General features: G+C 39.5%; 1 protein-coding gene and 1 non-coding gene across 2 annotated transcripts in view; both read left to right on the top strand.

Moving 5' to 3' along the window:
* Cog5 (component of oligomeric golgi complex 5) overlaps window positions 1–18,410 on the top strand; it is a 251,996-nt gene that overhangs the window by 179,476 nt on the left and 54,110 nt on the right. Inside the window, exons 12-13 of the mRNA XM_060366797.1 lie at window positions 12,362–12,566; window positions 17,751–17,912. Coding sequence (XP_060222780.1) covers window positions 12,362–12,566; window positions 17,751–17,912 — 367 coding nt within the window. The remainder of the gene's footprint in view (window positions 1–12,361; window positions 12,567–17,750; window positions 17,913–18,410) is intronic.
* On the top strand, window positions 6,397–6,538 carry LOC132651593 (small nucleolar RNA SNORA48). Its single transcript, XR_009589182.1, has one exon. It is a non-coding gene; the product is annotated as a small nucleolar RNA SNORA48 (small nucleolar RNA).

The raw sequence follows: 18,410 nt of genomic DNA on the forward strand, positions 1-18,410 counted from the left end.
CAGGCCAGCCAGTGCCACTAGTAAGACCCTGTCTCAAACAAGAAAACAAAATAAAATCTTACCAGAATAGAAAATAAATAAGGTATATAATTATAAGTACTTTTTTTCTTTCTTTCTTTTATTTTTTTAATATTAGACCATTTGCTATGTGTCAGTCAAATGAACAGGAGTTTCTGGCTAGCTTGGAACACAGTATACCTTGTCTTAAACCACAACACAAACATTAGAATGGCAATGAAGCTAAATGATGTGTTTTCACTGTTTTTGTATATGTTCATTGTACATGGTCTTGTATTGCATCTGGACATTTAAGTAGGTAAATAATGCATTCTGAGCACATTCCCCATGCCCTCCTGCTGCTTTCTTCCTCTGCCATCTGCCTCTTATTAGTCCCCCTTAATACTATTAGACAGTTTTCACTTCACTTCTACTTTGATGTCCAATATGCATACATTACTTTATGTAATCAATCTATTTCTTAAGAGTAAGGAGATGAGGGAGATGGCTATAGCTGAGATACAAAGTGAATGAATTAAAGTAAATTATAAATCAATTTAGGATTGGTCATCTTACCCAGGGGCAAAAGGGATGCACATTAGAAGAGGGAAAAAACAGGGAACAGGAAAGGAGCCTACCTCAGAGGGCCTCTGAAAGACTACTCAGCAGGGTATCAAAGCAGATGCTGAGGCTCATAGCCAAACTTTGGGCAGAGTGCAGGGAATCTTATGAAAGAAGGGGGAGATAGAAAGACCTGGAGGGGACAGGAGCTCCGCAAGGTGCAACAGAACCAAAAAATCTGAGCCCAAGTTTCTTTTCTAAATCTGATACTCCAACCAGGGACCATTTATGGAGATAATCTAGAACCCCTGCTCAGATGTAGCCCTTGGCAGTTAAGTGTCTTAAGTGGGTTTCCTAGTAATGGGAACAGGGACTGTCTGTGATATGAATTTACTGGCTGGCTCTTTGACCACCTCCTCCTGAGTGGGGAGCAGTCTTACCAGGTCACAGAGAAAGACAATGCAGCTAGTCCTGATGAGCTCTGATAGGCTAGGGTCAGATGAAATGGGAGGAGGACTTTATTTTTTAATAATTACAGCTTATTCACTTTGTATTCCAGCTGTATTCCCCTCCCTTGTCCTCTCCCAATCTTGCCCTCCCTCCCGCATCTCCTCCCTTGCCCCTCCCCAAGTCCACTGATAGGGGAGATCCTCCTCCCATTCCATCTGACCCTAGCCTATCAGATCTCATCAAGACTAGCTGCATTGTCTTTCTCTGTCTTTAACTGTCAAGTAGTATTCCATAGTGTAAATTTACTACAATTTCTGTATCCATTCGTCAGTTGAAGAACATCTGGGTTCTTTCCAGGTTCTGGCTCTTACAAATAAAGCTTTAATGAACATGGTTGAGCAAATGTCCTTGTTTTATACTTGAACATCTTTTGGGTATTTGCCTAGGAGTGATATAGCTGGATCTTGAGGAAGAACTATTCCTAATTGTTTGAATAAGCACCAGATTGATTTCCAAAGTGGTTGTGCAAGTTTACATTCCCACCAGCAATGGAGGAATTTTCTCTACATCCTCTCCAGCATGTGTTGTCACTTGAGTTTTTGACCTTAGCAATTCCGATGGGTGTAAGGTGAAATCTCAGAGTCATTTTGATTTGCATTTCCCTGATGACTAAGGACATAAAGCATTTCTTTAAGTGTTTCTCTGACATTCAATATTCCTCTATTGAGAATCCTCTGTTTAAATCTGTACCCCATTTTTTCAAACAGGTCTTTCACTTGTTTGGTTAGAATCATACCAAGGTACCTTATATTATTTGTGGCTTTTATGAAGGGTTCGTATACAGGAGGGCTACTGATTATTTTGAGTTAATTTTGTACCCATTCATTTTGCTGAAGGTATATCAGCTAAAGGAATTATCTGGTTGAATTTTTGGGGTCATTCATGTATACTATCATATCATTTGCGAATAGTGATACTTGACTTCTTCCTTTCCAATTTGTATCCCCTTTGATCTCTTTTAGTTGTCTTATTGCTTTAGCTAGCACTTCATGTACTATGTTGAAGAGATACAGTGGGAGAGAGTGGGCAGCCTTGCCTTGTTCCTGATTTCAGTGGGATTGATTTAAGTCTCTCTCCATTGACTTTGATGTTGGCTCTAGGCTTGCTGTATATTGTCTTTACTCTGTTTAGGTATGTGCCTTGTATCCCTGATCTCTCCAAAACATGAGTGGGTGCTGGATTTTGTCAAATGCTTTTTCGACATCTAAGGAGGTGATCATGTGGTTTCTGTCCTTCAGTTTATTTATATGGTCAATTACATTGAAGGGTTTCCATATATTGAACCACCCCTGGGATGAAGCCTACTTGGTCATGGTGGATTATATATTGAGTGTTCTTATATGTGGTTTGCAAGTATTTTTGCGTCAACATTTGTAAGAGAGATAGTTCTGACATTTTCTTTTTTTGTTGGGTCTTTGTGTGGTTTAGGGTATCAAGGTGACTGTGGCTTCATAGAATGAGTTTGGTAATGTTTCTTCTGTTTCTATTTTGTGGAATAGTTTGAAGAGAATTGGAGTTAGCTCTTCTTTTAAGGTCTGATAGAATTCTACACTGACACCATGTGGCCCTGGGGCTTTTTCTGGAAGGGAGAGTTTTGATGAGTGCTTCTATTTCCTTTGGGGATATAGGAACTATTTAATCTATTTACCCGATCTTGATTTAATTGTTGTAAATGGAATATGTCCAGAAAATCATCCATTTCATTTAGATTTTCAAATTTTTTGGCATATAGGCTTTTGTAGTAAGACCTAATGATTGTTTAGATTTCCTCAGTGTCTATTTTTACGTCTCCCTTTTCATTTCTGATTTTGCTGAATTGTATAATGTCTCTCTGCCTTTTGGCTAGTTTGGCTAAGGGTTTGTCTATCTTGTTGATTTTCTCAGAGAACTAGCTCTTGGTCTCATTGGTTCTTTGAATTGTTTTCTTTGTTTCTAATTCATTTATTTCAGCTCTGTGTTTGTTTATTTTCAATCTTCTACCCCTCTTGGGTGTATCTGGTTCTTTTTTTCTAGGGATTTTAGGTGTGCCTTTATGTTGCTTGTATGATATTTCTCCAACTTCTTTCTGGAGGCACTTAGTGCTACGAACTTTCCTCTTAGCACTGCTTTCATTGTGTCCCATAAGTTTGGGTAAGTTGTGCTGTCATTTTCATTGTATTTTAGGAAGTCTCTAATTTCTTTTTTCATTTCTTCCCTGACCAAGCTGTCATTGAGTAGAGAGTTGTTTAGTTTTCATGTGTATGTAGGCTCTTCGTTATTTCTGTTGTTGTTGAGGTCTAGTTTTAGGCCATGGTGATCTGATAGAATACAAGGGATTATTTTGAGTTCTGCTGCAGACCTGGGAGGCGCATACAGCTGCCTGTTGTAGCTGCAGACGTGGCAATCCCTCTGCTTCTGCCATCTCAGTTAAGGAGTGCTGAGGCTCATGCTTGGGGCAGTGGCCACTGTCTTCACCCTCTGCTGAGCAGGAAGGTCTGTGCTTGGGCCCAGGGAAGTGCAGGGGGTTCGAATACTCACCACTCTCCGGCCCTGGGGACATCCATGGGTGACCTGGATCCAAACTGTCCCAGCTCATGGGTTGTTCCCTTTTGCCCAGGAAGCCTCAGTGTGGATGCTCCCCTTCCATTCACCAATTTCTGAGTTTCAGATCCTGTGCCTCTCAAATATGGTGTGTGTTGGTCGCTGCCATCTTGGACTCCTGGGAAATTCTTTTATATTCCTTTCCCCTTCCCCATTTGCCTCCTTTACTCTGTTATGTCTTCTGAAATGTGCTTAAAAAGAGAACTCTTCATTAAGCAGATTGTGATATTATTACCATTGTTAAGTTAAATTGTTTGTGCTGTGGGCTAATCTCCAATAAGTAGTTGTAATAATAGTGTAGAGACTTGAAATTCCTCCCTTTCTCTTTCAATCTCCTCTCCCTGTCTTCCTGTTCCCCCTCCCCCTCTCCTTCCTTCTCTCCCTTCCTTCCTTCCTCCCTCCCACCTGGGTTTCTTTGTGTAGACTTGGCTGTCCTGGACTCACTTTGTAGACCAGGCTGGCCTCAAACTCACAATGATCCTGCTCTGCCTCCCTGAGTGCTGGGATAATAGGTAATGTGCCATTGTGCCCAGCTATAATTCCTTTTTCATAGAACATTCATTTATGTATTATTTTTGTGTTTATGTATGTGTGCCTGTGTGAGTTTATGTGCTCCAAATATAAGCAGGAGCTCCTGGATGCCAGAATAGTGTGTCAGATCTCCTGGATCTAGAGTTACAGGCTGTTCTTAGTTGCCGTGTGGGTCCTATGGACCAGAGGCAGGTCCTCTGCAGCAACAAGGCTTCTTCTTTTTAATTTGAATGTTGTTGAATATTAAATGGTGTTGTTCTAGATAATGTTTATTATTTGTCCTCTGATTATCACAATGGAATTATTTAACCTGCTATCACAAAAAGACACAGACACCTGTTAGATTTCATAATTGCCTTAGTTACCTTGGACTGGACAGATATCTCCATCTATGCTATCTGAATAACCTCCCAGTCCTCCTCTCAGCCCCCATCCAATGCCATCCGCCTTAACCATTTTTATCTGGGCTACCTTCCATCCATAATCTTATAAATACTTGCTTGCATTTTTCATCTTGGTGTTTCTTTTTATGCCATTCCCAGAGTCCTTTGTCCTAGCCCACGTGGTCCCTTTTCCATGCTAACCCATTGTGGCATCTCCCTTCCTCCTCTCTTCCTGTCTGTTTCCTGGGATTCTTCTGAACCCAAAGCCCAGGAACGTAGTCATAACTACCCCATTGTGCCCTGCCCACATTTTTTGGCCTTTTAATCAATCAGTCAGGAATAATGTCTTAGGCAGGTTTACACAACAAGGATAGTGCAGTAACCAGATCTTGAGGGCCAATAATTAGCATAAAATACGAGCATCAGACTAATCCCCAGCATTTGAATTTTTAGTGTTTTAGAACTTCATACATCTGTGCTGCATTTACATTTTCATTCCTCTCTCTACCCTCTCCAGTTCCTCCTGAGTATTTCCCATTTCCTCTCAGTTTTTGAGCTCTTCTTTTATTACTAGCTCTTCTTTTATTACTAGTTACATATATATATATATATATGTATATATGTTACACACACACACATACTCTCCCAGCCTACCAAGTTCCTTCAGTGCTGAGCACTAGGGTGAGTTCATTGCTTGAGAAAACTGTTTTTCTTCTCTTGGCAGCAGTTGGTTGCCTGTGGTCTTCAGTTTAAGAAAGAGCTCTGTGAAGTTCGCTTCATCACTGTCGGCACATCATCTGGTAGTTAAAACTGTGAAGATCTGGCTTACACAACTTATTGAAATTTCCCTGTTGTGTCTAGAAGATACTGTCTAGCAGCAGGCATCCTGGACCTCTGCCTCTAATACTCCTTCTGACCCCTCTTCCGCCCTTTCCCTGAACCTTAGCATGGGTTGTGTTGTAGATATATCAACTTGTCCTGTGCACCTCATGGTCATTTTTTGCAGTTTGATCCATTGTGAATATCTTTAATAGTTACCATCTGTTGCAGAAAGAAGCTGAAAGGTGAGGGCTGTGCTTACCTGTGGGTCTAAGGATGCGTATTTAGAATACAGTTAGGGATTGTATTGGTTTAAGAAAAATGGCAGGATTAGGTTCTCTTCTAGGTTTGTGGACTTTGGAGCCGTGGGTAGTTGGCTAAGTTTACAGTACTAGGTATGAGTTCCCTCCCATTTAAGGGATCTTCAGTCCAATTATGCAGACTAATCTCCAATTGTGCAGATTAGTCCCAAGATGAAAGTGACACTATTGTGCCATTGGAGAATCTTGGTGGCTAGTCATTGTGGATTGTAGGCTTTAGAACTGAGTGGGTGGACTATTGATTTTTTTTCTTTTTGCCCATTGTAGCTTGCATATCACTTGTTGCTGCTGTGAGAGCTACTTCTCAGGGAGAAGTGAAGTAATTGAAACCAAAAAAGACAAGTGTCTCATGATTTATTTTGTGCATCCTAGCTTTGAATCTTCAGATTTGAGTATACAACCTAAAGTAATCACAGAAACCAGGAAATGGAAAGGAACTGGGAATGGTAGGATAAAGACATTAGAAAGTCCTTTACTGCAGAGCCATCTGTTTAGCATTGTGGACAGGAGAAAAGAGATAGGTGATGAATGAAATCAAAGTGAACTGGTTCATTTTTCTTTAAACAAGATTATTCATTTATATTTCACTCCTCTAGCCACTAAAAGCAACATCTAAAAATAAAGGATGTGTCTGTAAATATTGCTGAGTCCCTCTAAAACTTAAAATTATTACATTTAAAATGATTTTGTTCCCTTCTCCCAGCAATGGGCAAAGGGACACCTTGTTGGTGATGGTGTTTTTCTATCAGTCATGGACAAACAGATGGCAGTCTTTTGTTCATCCTAGCTTGATGCCTGGCTTGGTGGCCAAAGCTGCTTTATGCTTAGGACTCACAAAAATCAAATCAAATCCAGGCAGCACAACGTGGAAGCAGGAAGACAGACAGAGACCTACAGACTACCATGCTGCCCATCGACCTGCCTGCAGCAAGAGCCACCACAATGTATATGGTGGACACATGGGAAAGAAAGTGAAGTGCAGCAGCTTGAAGAGAGATGGAACTGGAGACTAGGGTGGGAGAAGAGTAGTCTGTTTTGAGTGGCCAGCCCCACCCCCTGGGTCCGTGGTGAAGTCCCAACACAAGATGCCATCTGGGCCATGTTTGGGCCCTGTGGCTATGCAGCAGCAGGGGTCAGTGTTGATATCCATGGTGCATTACCCATCGAGAACATGGGGTGACTCCGGTCTGGGATGTCCAGGTGCTGTGCAGAACTGGCCCCTCCCTTCACTGTCTGTGGCACTCAGGAGAGTGGGCCCTGTGCTTCGTCCAAGGAGCACTGTGGAGCTATCCCTGGTAGCATGGGTGTGCGTGAGGCTGTCCCGGGATGTGAGTGTGGGAGAGATGACCCTGCTACTCCCCTGCCATAGGGTGGCTTGGGCACACAGGTGATGTCTCACCCCACCTCTGCCTCTCACCACCAGTGGAGAAAACTGCCCACAGTGTCATGAGCCTGAAAGAACCAGCCGTGCCCCTAAATGGCTACAGCACTTGGGAGAGTGGGCCCTGTGCCTTGACTGGGCAGCAATGTGGAGCTGGCTCTGGAGGTGTGGGTGCAGGTGAGCTGGTCCTGAGGACATGAGAGCAGGAGAAGTGACCTGCCTCTCCTGCCAGTAGCAGCATTGGGTGGCCTAGCTGGAGCAGTGCGGGGGCGCTTGTACTGGTGCTGCAGATAAGGGAGAGCCAGCACACTGACAAGCCCAGCTACATCCAGGCCCAGATCCAGGGCCCTGAGGGGCCCACCCCAGAATTTATATCATCCGCAAACAGCTGGGACGTGTGAAAGGGTTGGTCCTGATGACCCAAAGCTGCAAGATCTCCGTGACACAAGATAACTGGGAGAAGGCCCAGGCAGGATTTAATATTGATGGTGTCACAGAAGCCAGAGGTCTTGAACCAGACTAATGACTCATTGCAATGAACATTTGCAAGTGAAGATGTGTAGACAGAGGGATAGACTGTGGGACACACTGACATACCACAGCTTCCATGAAGAAAGGTTTTCTGTGTTTTGTTTATGTTTTTTTTGAGGGGGAGGTTACAAGAACATAGAGAAGATATGAGAACATGAGTGGGACTGAGGTGCATGATATGGAACTCAGAATCAATAAAAAGTTTTTTAAAAGATTTGTTATGAGAAACCAGGATTCTTTGAAGAAATGGTTGATTTCAGATTTAAAGAGGGAAATTAGTGACATAGTCCTGTTTCTGGAAAAATCCTTTCATATTTGGTCTGAAAAACCAGCTTCTTATTAAGGCAAAGGTTAAAAAGAAAGAGAAAAAAGAAGTCAATAGAGAAACTACAAACATTTTGATTTAAATGAAGATCATAGTACTGTATTACAACTTCAGTAAATATTCATATTTGAAAAGGAGTCACATCACTGACCCACGTTTCTAGTTTTAAGATCATAGAGAAAGGAAGACAATAACAAAAATACAGTAAACTGTAGGGAAAATAATTACACATGTCAATTAAACAGAAAACTAGTAGAAAATGACTGAAACCCAAAATTGATTCTATTCAAAAACAAATAGCAAATGCTTTGGGATGGAAAGGACAAGGAGATAGCCTGATCGATAAAATGCTGAGTTTATAAGCATGAGGACTTGAATTCATTTACCTGGGTTCTGGGTTCAAACTTAAGTCCTCATCCTTGAAACATAAGCAGTTAACTGATTGAACCATCTCTCCAGTGTGGCAAGGTTCTTTATAAGAGTTCCCTTCCCTCTCTCTCTCTATCTTTCTCTCTCTTCCCTCCACCCCTTTCTTAAACCACAATGACTGTTACTTCCTCCCCCTACCCTAGAGTGTTCATAATGGTGTCTTTAAAATTGTTAAATTATTACATTTTAATAGTAAGTTAGTATTTGTTTTGTAATTCTAGAGACCAGTAGTTTGTATACTCAGGTATCTGAATCAAAAATTCCTATGTAGCTGAGAATTAATAACCTGTTTTTCTATTTATAAGTGAATTCTATTACTCTGATATGCAACATTGTTTTCATAGCATTTTATTGTTGTGTCAAAACACCACCACCACCACCACCACCACAACAACAACAAAACATGGGCAGAAAAGGTTTTCTTCCATCTCATACTTCCAGCTAGCAGTCTGTCACTAAAGGGAGTCAGGGCAGGAATCTGGAGGCAGAGACTAAGGTAGAGGCTGTGGAGGAGTGTTGCTTACTGCCTTGCTCAGCCTGCTTTCTTATGTGCACATGCGGTAGGGCTACCCACATCAGTCAATCAGGAGAATACCCTATAGACTTACCTCCAGGCCAATCATATGGACGCATTTTCTCAATTAAGATTCCTTCTTCCTTGATGACCCTACCTTGTGTCAAGTTGACATAAAAACTACCCAGCACAGTTATTCTATATTTATCAAATAATGGATTAAAATCAAGTTATATTGTCAGGAACCACTGCTGCTAAGGTTGCAGTCCACCATGACCTGAGAGCCTTGAGCTTGGTGCAAAATGGAAAACTCCCTTTATCATTGGCTGTTCCTCTTTGATGCCCGGGGAGTTCAGATTCCCACACCTTCTACCTGAGGAATGTCTCCTGATCCTTAAGGAAACTCAGGTCCAACTCCCCTTCTCCTATAAGAACCCAATCAGTAAGCACCTGGGATTCCTGGGACGCCTCTCCATGCAAAGGAGGCAGCTCAGTACCTTAGCCCTCTAGCCAATGATCTTCTGTAGATATCCCTATGCCCTTTCCAGAGGTCTATATAACCCCCTTCACCCTCAGTAAAATTGAACCGCTCTTCCTTCAAGCTGCTCCCAGAAATTGTGGGTTTTGTCCATCCATGTTTGCGGGGCTTCCAAGATCCCTGTCCTTCGTCCCTTGTGGATCCAATATCGCCAACCATCCCCAGGGGCAGGGAGGGTCACATTGTATGAACACTTAAAGAGAACTTAGCTTAAAGATTTAAACATGGTACTTATTGTAAGTTTTAAATATACTTGCTGTACTCACATGTACTGAGATGATCTAGACAAAGTTTAGTTGTGTGAAAGCAGTTTGTTCTATAAAAGTAAAAAATGAAAATGGAAAAAAAAGTAAAAAATGAAAAAAATATAACTTCCTGAAGTGTAAGTTATATTATTCAAAGAATACTTAATCTCGGGCTGGAGAGATGGCTCAGAGGTAAAGAGCACTGGCTGTTCTTCCACAGGTCCTGAGTTCAAGTCCCAGCAACCACATGGTGGCTCACAACCATCTAGAATGAGATCTGGTGCCCTCTTCTGGCATGCAGACAAGCATGTAGACAGAATATTGTATACATAATAAATAAATAATCTTTAAAAAAATACTTTAGTGGTTTGGTATTTTGGTAGGTAACCAGCTGTGGTTTAAAGAAAACAGGTATTTCTTTACCTACATGGGGTTTTTAGACAAGTACAGGAAATGCACTTTAAACAGATAGGATTAGAATATCCAGGAAGTATAACAGAGCATTAAGCACTGTTAGGAACATAACCTTAAGAGCATTATCAGACTGAGGGAGCTCCAGAGCTGGGAAAGGCTTGAAATTCTTGTGTGGCTTAGAAACTGCGAGCGCTGCAGCTTTCGGAGTTGTCCAAAGACAGGAGACTGCAGCCAGCAAGCAGCCTGGGCAGGAGTAGCACACTGCTCGGCTTCTACTGCCTGATTAGGTCGGGCGGAGACCGAAGAAGTTTAATGTTTTGTACTCTTTAGTTGCCATCCACAGACCTTTAATGATGAGCCTTTATAAACAAATTGTCTGACTGTAGATACTCTGGCTATAAATGCTCTGTCAGATATGTAGGAATGTATTTTCCCACTCTTGCTTTCTCCATGGTGCCCACTGAGGGAAAGTCACTTTTGATATAGATGTTCCATGATTTCTTTCAGTGATAGTGACTGGGGTTTCACATCCTGTCGTACCCCTGGGAAGGAAAGTTACCTCACATACTTTCTAGAAAATTAAATTCTTTGTGAATTAGTTTCTATGTAAGGTACAATGGGGTTAAATTATGAAGGGTGTGTGTAGAAATATTCAGTTGTTACATGTCTTGACATGGACCCTCAGCAACTTATATTTGCACTCTTGTCAAAATTCAAGTTTTTTTTAATTTTTATTATTAGTTATGTTTTATTAACTCTGTATCCTAGCTGTATACTGTTCCCTTATTCCCTCCCAAAAAAATTAGGTTTTTTTTTTAAATGTATTTCTTCATGAGCTTTTGCACTTTCTACAATGCTGTTAATATGTATGCTTCCTTTTATCCAATACTACTTGTTTTGATTATCATAATTTTAAAAATCTTGAGATCCTACAGTGTTAGTCCTATAACTTATTTTCTCAAAGGTAATTTTGCTGTTCTAGGTAATTTCTATTTCTCTAAGAATTTTTTAGTCATCTTCTTAATTCCTGTAAAAGGTCTGCATTGCTTTTTACATGAGATTTCATTTAACATATAGATTAATCTTGGCATAGTCCACATGTAACAACCTACTAAACTACATATTCTCTCTCTAGGTAGTTAGGTCTTCTTTAGCTCAATATATCCACATTGTCTTCATATTGTGTTAAGTATATGGTTAAGAAATTCACATATTAATACTAGTGCTAATGTGTTCTTTTAAAACATCAATTTCTGCTGGGTCCTAGTGGTGCTTGCCTTTAATCTCAGCTCTCGGGAGTCAGAGGCAGATAGGTCTTTGTGAGTTTGAGCCTGGTCTACAGAGTGCGTTCCAGGACAGCTAAGGCTACACAGAGAAACCCTGCCTCAAAAAACCAAAATAGATAGATAGATAAATAGATAAATAAATAACGAAATTTCTGATTGGTTGTTTCCAGTTTATAGGTATGGTGTGTTTCCTCATTGACTTTCTGTACAGAAGTTTAAAATCCTGTCTGAACTCTCATAGAGATCACACTGCCTCCCAGCACAGTGTCAGCTTTTTGTTTCTAATCTGAAAGTCTGTTTCCTCTCACTGCGCTGACAGTGATGATTCTGCTCCCACTTTGAGCATCTGTTTCAGGTCCCACTGCTCCTTGGAATTGTTATTAGGAGTAAATGTTAGGCTTTTTAAAAAATATTTTTTCTGTATTAAAAGATAATGTGATTTTTCTTAGAAGTTTGTTAATACGGTGAATCACACTGACTGATTCTAAAATGTTAACCTAGTAATTAATTCCTGGAATAATTCTCCTCAGTCATGCCACATCTTTTTAAATGTTGCTGAATTACATTTCGAAAAGCTTTATTTGTAATGTTGGACCTACGTTCCTGAAAAATGCTATTCTTTTCATTTGTTTCCCTTTACTGTCTGGTTTTGGTATTAAAACATTCTAACAATTAGATAGATACTGTTGAAGAAGGAAATGGTTGTAATATATCTGATTTTTCTATGTGTCTATTTTTTATCAATTATCAAGAAAAGGATATATTAAACTGTAATTGTGAATTTTGTCTAATTTCTATGTGGATAACATTTCAAAGTATGTGGTCTTTGACCAAATGCAGGGAATAACTGGCATTATTTTCAACAGTGTCATTGGAACACGTCTTTAGTTTGTCTGTTAGGACTGGCCTATTTGTTACATATTCATGTGAAAAGCTATACTGATTTACTGCTTCTTTTTTGTCTTATCATTTATCTAATAAGTATTTTCCTTTTCAGCTTCCATGTTTTTAAAACAGGCATTTGAAGGTGAATACCCTAAATTATTACGCCTGTATAATGACTTATGGAAGCGTCTTCAGCAGTGCAGTCAAAGTACTCAAGTACATTTCAGTCCAAGTGGAACTGCTGACCTCTATGCTGACCTCGCACATATGGAAGACGAGACACAAGACATGTTCATACTGAAAAGGCCAGACTATGAGTATGTTTTATTTAATTTGAATGAATGGGTTGTTGGCATTTTAGGGGTCTGTTTTCTATTTTCCTTATAAAGTAGAAGTTGAAAATATACTAAGCTTCTAAGTCTTTGGTATGATTGGTGTATTTTACATTAACCTGTAGGCTGAGTATTGCACCTTCTACCAGAATGGGTTTTGATGTTTAGCACAGTGCTAGATGATTAGAAGGTGGGGGATAAGCAAATGCAGCCTTTGTCTTTCAGTTGATCTGGTGTGTGCTTAAACTACCAGGGAGATAAATGTTATGCTGGTATATTTCCTATGTTAGTGTTTAAGAAAAGACTACATACAATTGAATCTATCTCAGATGATGCCTAGGGTCACCACATAGCACATATTTTGTAACCATCTTTAAGAGCTACACTGGATACCAATATATTATGTCTATGAATTCTCCCCTGCCAGGATTACACAAAATCTGATCTCACATTTCTGTGTGAGTGCCAGATTAAGTGATTAGCGTTCCTCAAATCTAGAATTCTGTTTATTGTCATAACACTGACTCAACTGGTGGATTCTTATCCTTTACTTAGTAACCAAAAACACTGGGTAGGTTCTGGGTAGTGTTAGCTGCTTCTTTCTCTTTCAGTGTTTTTCCGAATACAGCTGGTTTTGTCTGCTAGAACTGACTGATGACGTACATACCAAGTTAGGCTGGAATGGGAAGTTGAGACCAGATTGTCTCCTCAGTAGCTGTTTTATGATAAAAGAAAGATTGGCTAAAACATAGTACAAGAGGAGACAAAGCAGAGATTTAATAATACATTAACCTTTAAATGGCTAGTATAAAACACCATGCTCATTATCAGTGTGTTTCTGGCTTAGCTTCATTTTTCAATCCATGCACCTGCACTAGGAAAGAACTGGAAATAGCACAGAGCCACTGGGAATAACACTTTACCTCTAGAAGATGGAATTCTGATTCTGTACCTTTTGCTAGTCAGGGTATCTATATATTAAATCCTTTTGTCATTGTGGTACCTGAGAGAAACAGAGTAAAGCTGGAAAGACTTATGGCTTATGGCTTATGGCTTTCCAGCTTTCTTTCCAGTGCTTTCAGGATACTCTCAGGGCAAAAACATCATAAAGGAAAGCGTGGTGGAGGGACGAGGTCCACTTCACAGCGGCCCAGGAGCAGAGGAGGAAAGGGGCAGAACACAAGGGCTTGCTGCCCGTGACCTACTTTGTGCCCTTGCCACCACTGTCTGCTTTCTACTCTTTCCCTACTAATACTATCCATATGATGAAGCTATCAATTATTCCGTCCATTTGTTAGGTCAGCCCAAAAACTCTGCAAAACCCATTTGCTAGCAGTTAAGCTGCCAGTGTATAAGTTGTGGAGGACATCTCATATTCTAATCATAATGGTTTGGTATGACACAAGGATAGATTAGAATTCAAAGTGTAGAAAGGTGCATTGCCTATGTGAATTTGATTTTAAAAAGGAGTATAATGACCATTTAATACAGAAGGAGTAGTCATTGACAAATGTTCTCAGACAGCTAACAGTCATGCAAAAAAGTGAAGTTGGATCCTTTTTGTGACACTATATATAAAAATGAGCTAAAATTGGATCATAGATCTAAATGTACAGTTTAGGGGTTAAACATGGCTTAGCAGTATAGGTATTTGTTGCTCAGTTCAGTTCACAGTGCCCACATGTTGGCTCATAACCATTTGTTACTCTAGTTACAGGGCATCTGATGACTTCTACTGCAGTTCTGTGGATACCAGCCATACAGATGGTACATAAATATAAACACATATACATGTATATATGTATATACGTGGTGCATACATACATATGTGTATATATACACACATACATGCAAACAAAACACTCATACACAAAATAAGTCTTTAAAAAATTTAAATATATAGTATAAACATATTACAGAAGAGTGTAAGGGCATAACTTTGTGATTTAAAATATGGTAAAAGATTCCTGGATATAATATTGAAAGTTTAGGCAGTAAAAGAAATATATATATATACACACACACACACACACACACATATATATATACACACATACATATATATGTATATATATGTATATATTCATATATGCACACAAGAATATATATTCTTGAGGAAATACATATGTAATAAATATATATGGATGCACACGTATGTACATGTGTGTATATTTAGATGTGACTGCCTCAAAAGTAAAACCTTGATTGCATTAAGATCAACAATAGAAATATTTGTACATATGTCTAACAGCAGACTTATATCTAGACTATATAAAGAATGTTTCCAATTTAATAATGAAAATACATTATCTGACTAAAAATGGACAAAAGATCAAAATTGACACATGTGGGTGGCAAATAAGTACATAAAAAGACACTAAGCATCAAAGAAGAAAAGGCAAATAAGCCCTACCTAAAAGTCTGCTATTTCATGCCCACTGGGATATTTATAATCAGAGAGAAGGAGCAGAGCATAGTGGCAAGAATGTAGAGAAACCAGAGCCAGTATATGCTATTGGTAGAAATCTGAGATGACATAGGACTTTGAAAAGTCGTTTGGTATTTCCTCAAATTATCAAACAGATTATTTCCATATGACCCAGCATTGGGTCAGTTCCTCCTTGGTCTATATCCAGGATAAATAAATTCATATGTTCACACAGAAATTTGTACACAAATGCTTGCGCCAGCATTATTTATTAGAGCTGAAATATGGAAGTAACCTAAATGGTTATTGAAACGTCAATGAGTAAGTAAAAGAAAACTTTGCCTATAAATGAACATTGTTTGCCCATAAAAGGAAATGATGCACGAATAAATGTGCCAGTGAAGAATTTGCGTGAACTTTGAAAAAGATTACATCAGGCTAAATGAAAACAAAACAAAAACAACAAAAAAACCAATGGGAAAGGATGCACATTGTTCATGTGAAATCTAGAAAATGCTATCTGAGGAAACATAATGTAACTTGGTCACACAGAACTCGGTATGGAGTATGTGTGTGTATTGGTTGAGGTGTGTGATAGTCAAAGAAGAAGAGATTTTTTTTTGGGGGGGGGGTGATGTAGAGACAGGGTTTCTCTGTGTAGTTCCTGCCTGTCCTGGAATGCTCTCTCTCTAGACCAGCCTGTACTTGAACTCAGAGATTCTCTGTCTCCTGAGTGCTGGGATTAAAAGCAGCTGCCACGAGGACAGTTCTCCTTCTGTCTTATTTTTAAGATGTATTTACTTTATGGGTGTAAGCACCTGCACATAAGTATGTGCACCACATGGCCATAGAAGTCAGAACAAAGTGTTGGCTCCCTTAAACCTGAGATACAGATGTTTGTCAGTCACTGTGTGGGTGCTGGGAAACGAACTCAGATCCTTCAAGAACAACCAGTGCCCTTAACTGAGCTGTCTCTCCTACCAGATGTTTTTTTGTTTTTTAACACACAAAAAAAGTTTGATTGATTTTGCTGATTAGTGATTGCAGGGATCTTAAATATAAACCTATAGACTTTAAGAGATCAAATTTAGATGTAAATTTGTTTTAACAATGTTCTTTTTAATGGAGAACAAGGAGGTACATTATATTTTTCTGAAAATTTTTTGTTTCTTTGTTATGCTTCTTTTTGTTTTTTTGAGACAGGGTTTCTCTGTCGTGGAACTCTCTCTGTAGACCAGGCTGGCCTCAATCTCCCAGCAATCTGCCTGCCTTGGTGCCCCCACCCCAGGTGTTGGGATTGCAGGTGTGAGCCACTAAGCCTGGCTACTGCCAGTGCTCTTACCCACTGTAGGCTGCCTGTGCAGCCGGATGTTTGACTTTTACATACTTTCTGTTAGCTTGCGAACCTGACAAGGCTAGTGTACAGTTATTTTTAACCAAGTGCATTGCAGAGCTTCCATGATCAGGAAATACTTGGCAGATTGTAAAAACTTAATGATATTTATGGGAAGAGAAGAGATAGGAAAGAGTAGATCCTACAGAAAATCACCGTTATATTTCAACTTCACCAGTTTCCCTGTTCACTAAACTGTAAAATACTTTTTGTTGTTGTTGTTGTTTGTCATTGTTGTTTTGTTTTTGTTTTTGTTTTCAAGACAAGGTTTCTCTGTGTAGCCCTAGCTGTCCTTGAACTGGCTCTGTAGACCAGGCTGGCCTCAAACTCACAGAGATCCTCTGGTTCCTGAGTGCTTCCTACAAGCATGGCTGTAAAATGCTCTTAATTTTCATCTCCTCATCACTTAACAAAGTGCCTGGTACCTATTCCCAGTAAATATGTGCTGGGAGAAATGCTTACTGAATGAGGAAGCTGCAGAGATATCTGTGGAATTATGCTTCAGGAGCCAAGAGCAGTCTGACTCTAGGCTTGCAGGCTGACTAGAAGGGTGAAAAGAAGAGAGGCTGTTTCCTGTACACAGAGGGCAAGCAGGCCAGAGGTTGTCAAGGTTGGCATGTAAGACAAGGAGTTCACTCTCCAAGGAAAAAGATAATAGAAAGGTTGCTTGCAGATGTGACAAGACATGCAAGTAATCATAGGAGTGAAACAGTTAATAGTGGTGAAAGGCATTTGCTATTAAAACAACACAGTAAGACCTAGTAATTGCCTGAGATACGGAAGCCTACAGGGATTGATTGTCAGTGTCAGGGAAGGGCAAAGAAGAGTTTAGTAAGAGAACTCCACTTGAGAAGATTTATGCTATAACAGACTTCACAACTATTTCTTTATTTTGTCTTCATTCTTGCTAGTATTCCAAGAATAGAAATCTCATGTAGGCCTACCTCTGTACTCTTCCTCTAAGTTTGTAGGCCTTGTTGAAGTTGTAGCTGTGAGTAAAAAGAGTTGAGCTAACATGAAAGGAATCTGCTGGCTGCATCTCTTGGATATGCTTTGACAGTCTATAAATAGGATAGATTAATGGACTCTTGCAGCATTCTTTTAGTCTTGGGACCACCAATACAGTAAATGATAGTAAATGCTGTGCTAGATAGTTAAGATTTACAATTAAAATGTGTGTATGATTCTTAATAGATGTCAGTTATGAAACATGTTTGTAAAAGTACTTATATCTTTTAAAACAAATTCTTGTTAATAGTTACATTCATTTGAGATATATTTTGAAATATGTTTGTGACTACAGTTTATAGCTATTACTTACCTTTTAATTTTTTTTTTTTCCTCACAGTCCAGAAAAGGCTTTGAAAGATTCACTGCAACCTTTTGAGGCTGCTTATCTCTCAAAATCCCTATCACGACTCTTCGATCCCATCAACTTGGTTTTTCCTCCTGGTGGGCGTAATCCTCCTTCCTCTGATGAGCTTGATGGGATCATTAAGACTATAGCAAGGTATGTATTCCTTGTATAATGGCATTCCAAACTGCCTGCCATGCTTGCTAGTAATTCAACTAATTAATGTTCAGTTAAATTGTTTTATAGTGTGTACTCAGGTAGTGCTTGAAATTCCAATTAACAGTGCCATTCTTGTGTAGATATAGAGTATATTATGTAGAAATCATGTGTTATAGTTATTTTGTATCTTAGCAAGAGGAAACTAAACCCAATTCTCCATACTCTACTCCCTTCCTAGTACTCCATAGGAAATCAAGTATAAAATAATACAAACTAAAAAAGCTAAGATGTATGTAGAGGTTTTAACCCAGAAAGCACTTATGACGGAAATTGGATTCCTCACTCTGATGAGCCTACTTGTGTTCACTGTTTCAAACTTTCCAAGTGAATGTGACAGCCTTTAAACTAAAAAGGGAAGGCAGCCAACAAAGTTGCTTCTTGAGTACTTAAAGACACAATTATGCTGTTGGCTTCACAGGTATTCCAGTCAGATTA

Source organism: Meriones unguiculatus, chromosome 1 (genome assembly GCF_030254825.1).
Source record: "Meriones unguiculatus strain TT.TT164.6M chromosome 1, Bangor_MerUng_6.1, whole genome shotgun sequence".
NCBI classification, from domain to species: domain Eukaryota; kingdom Metazoa; phylum Chordata; class Mammalia; order Rodentia; family Muridae; genus Meriones; species Meriones unguiculatus.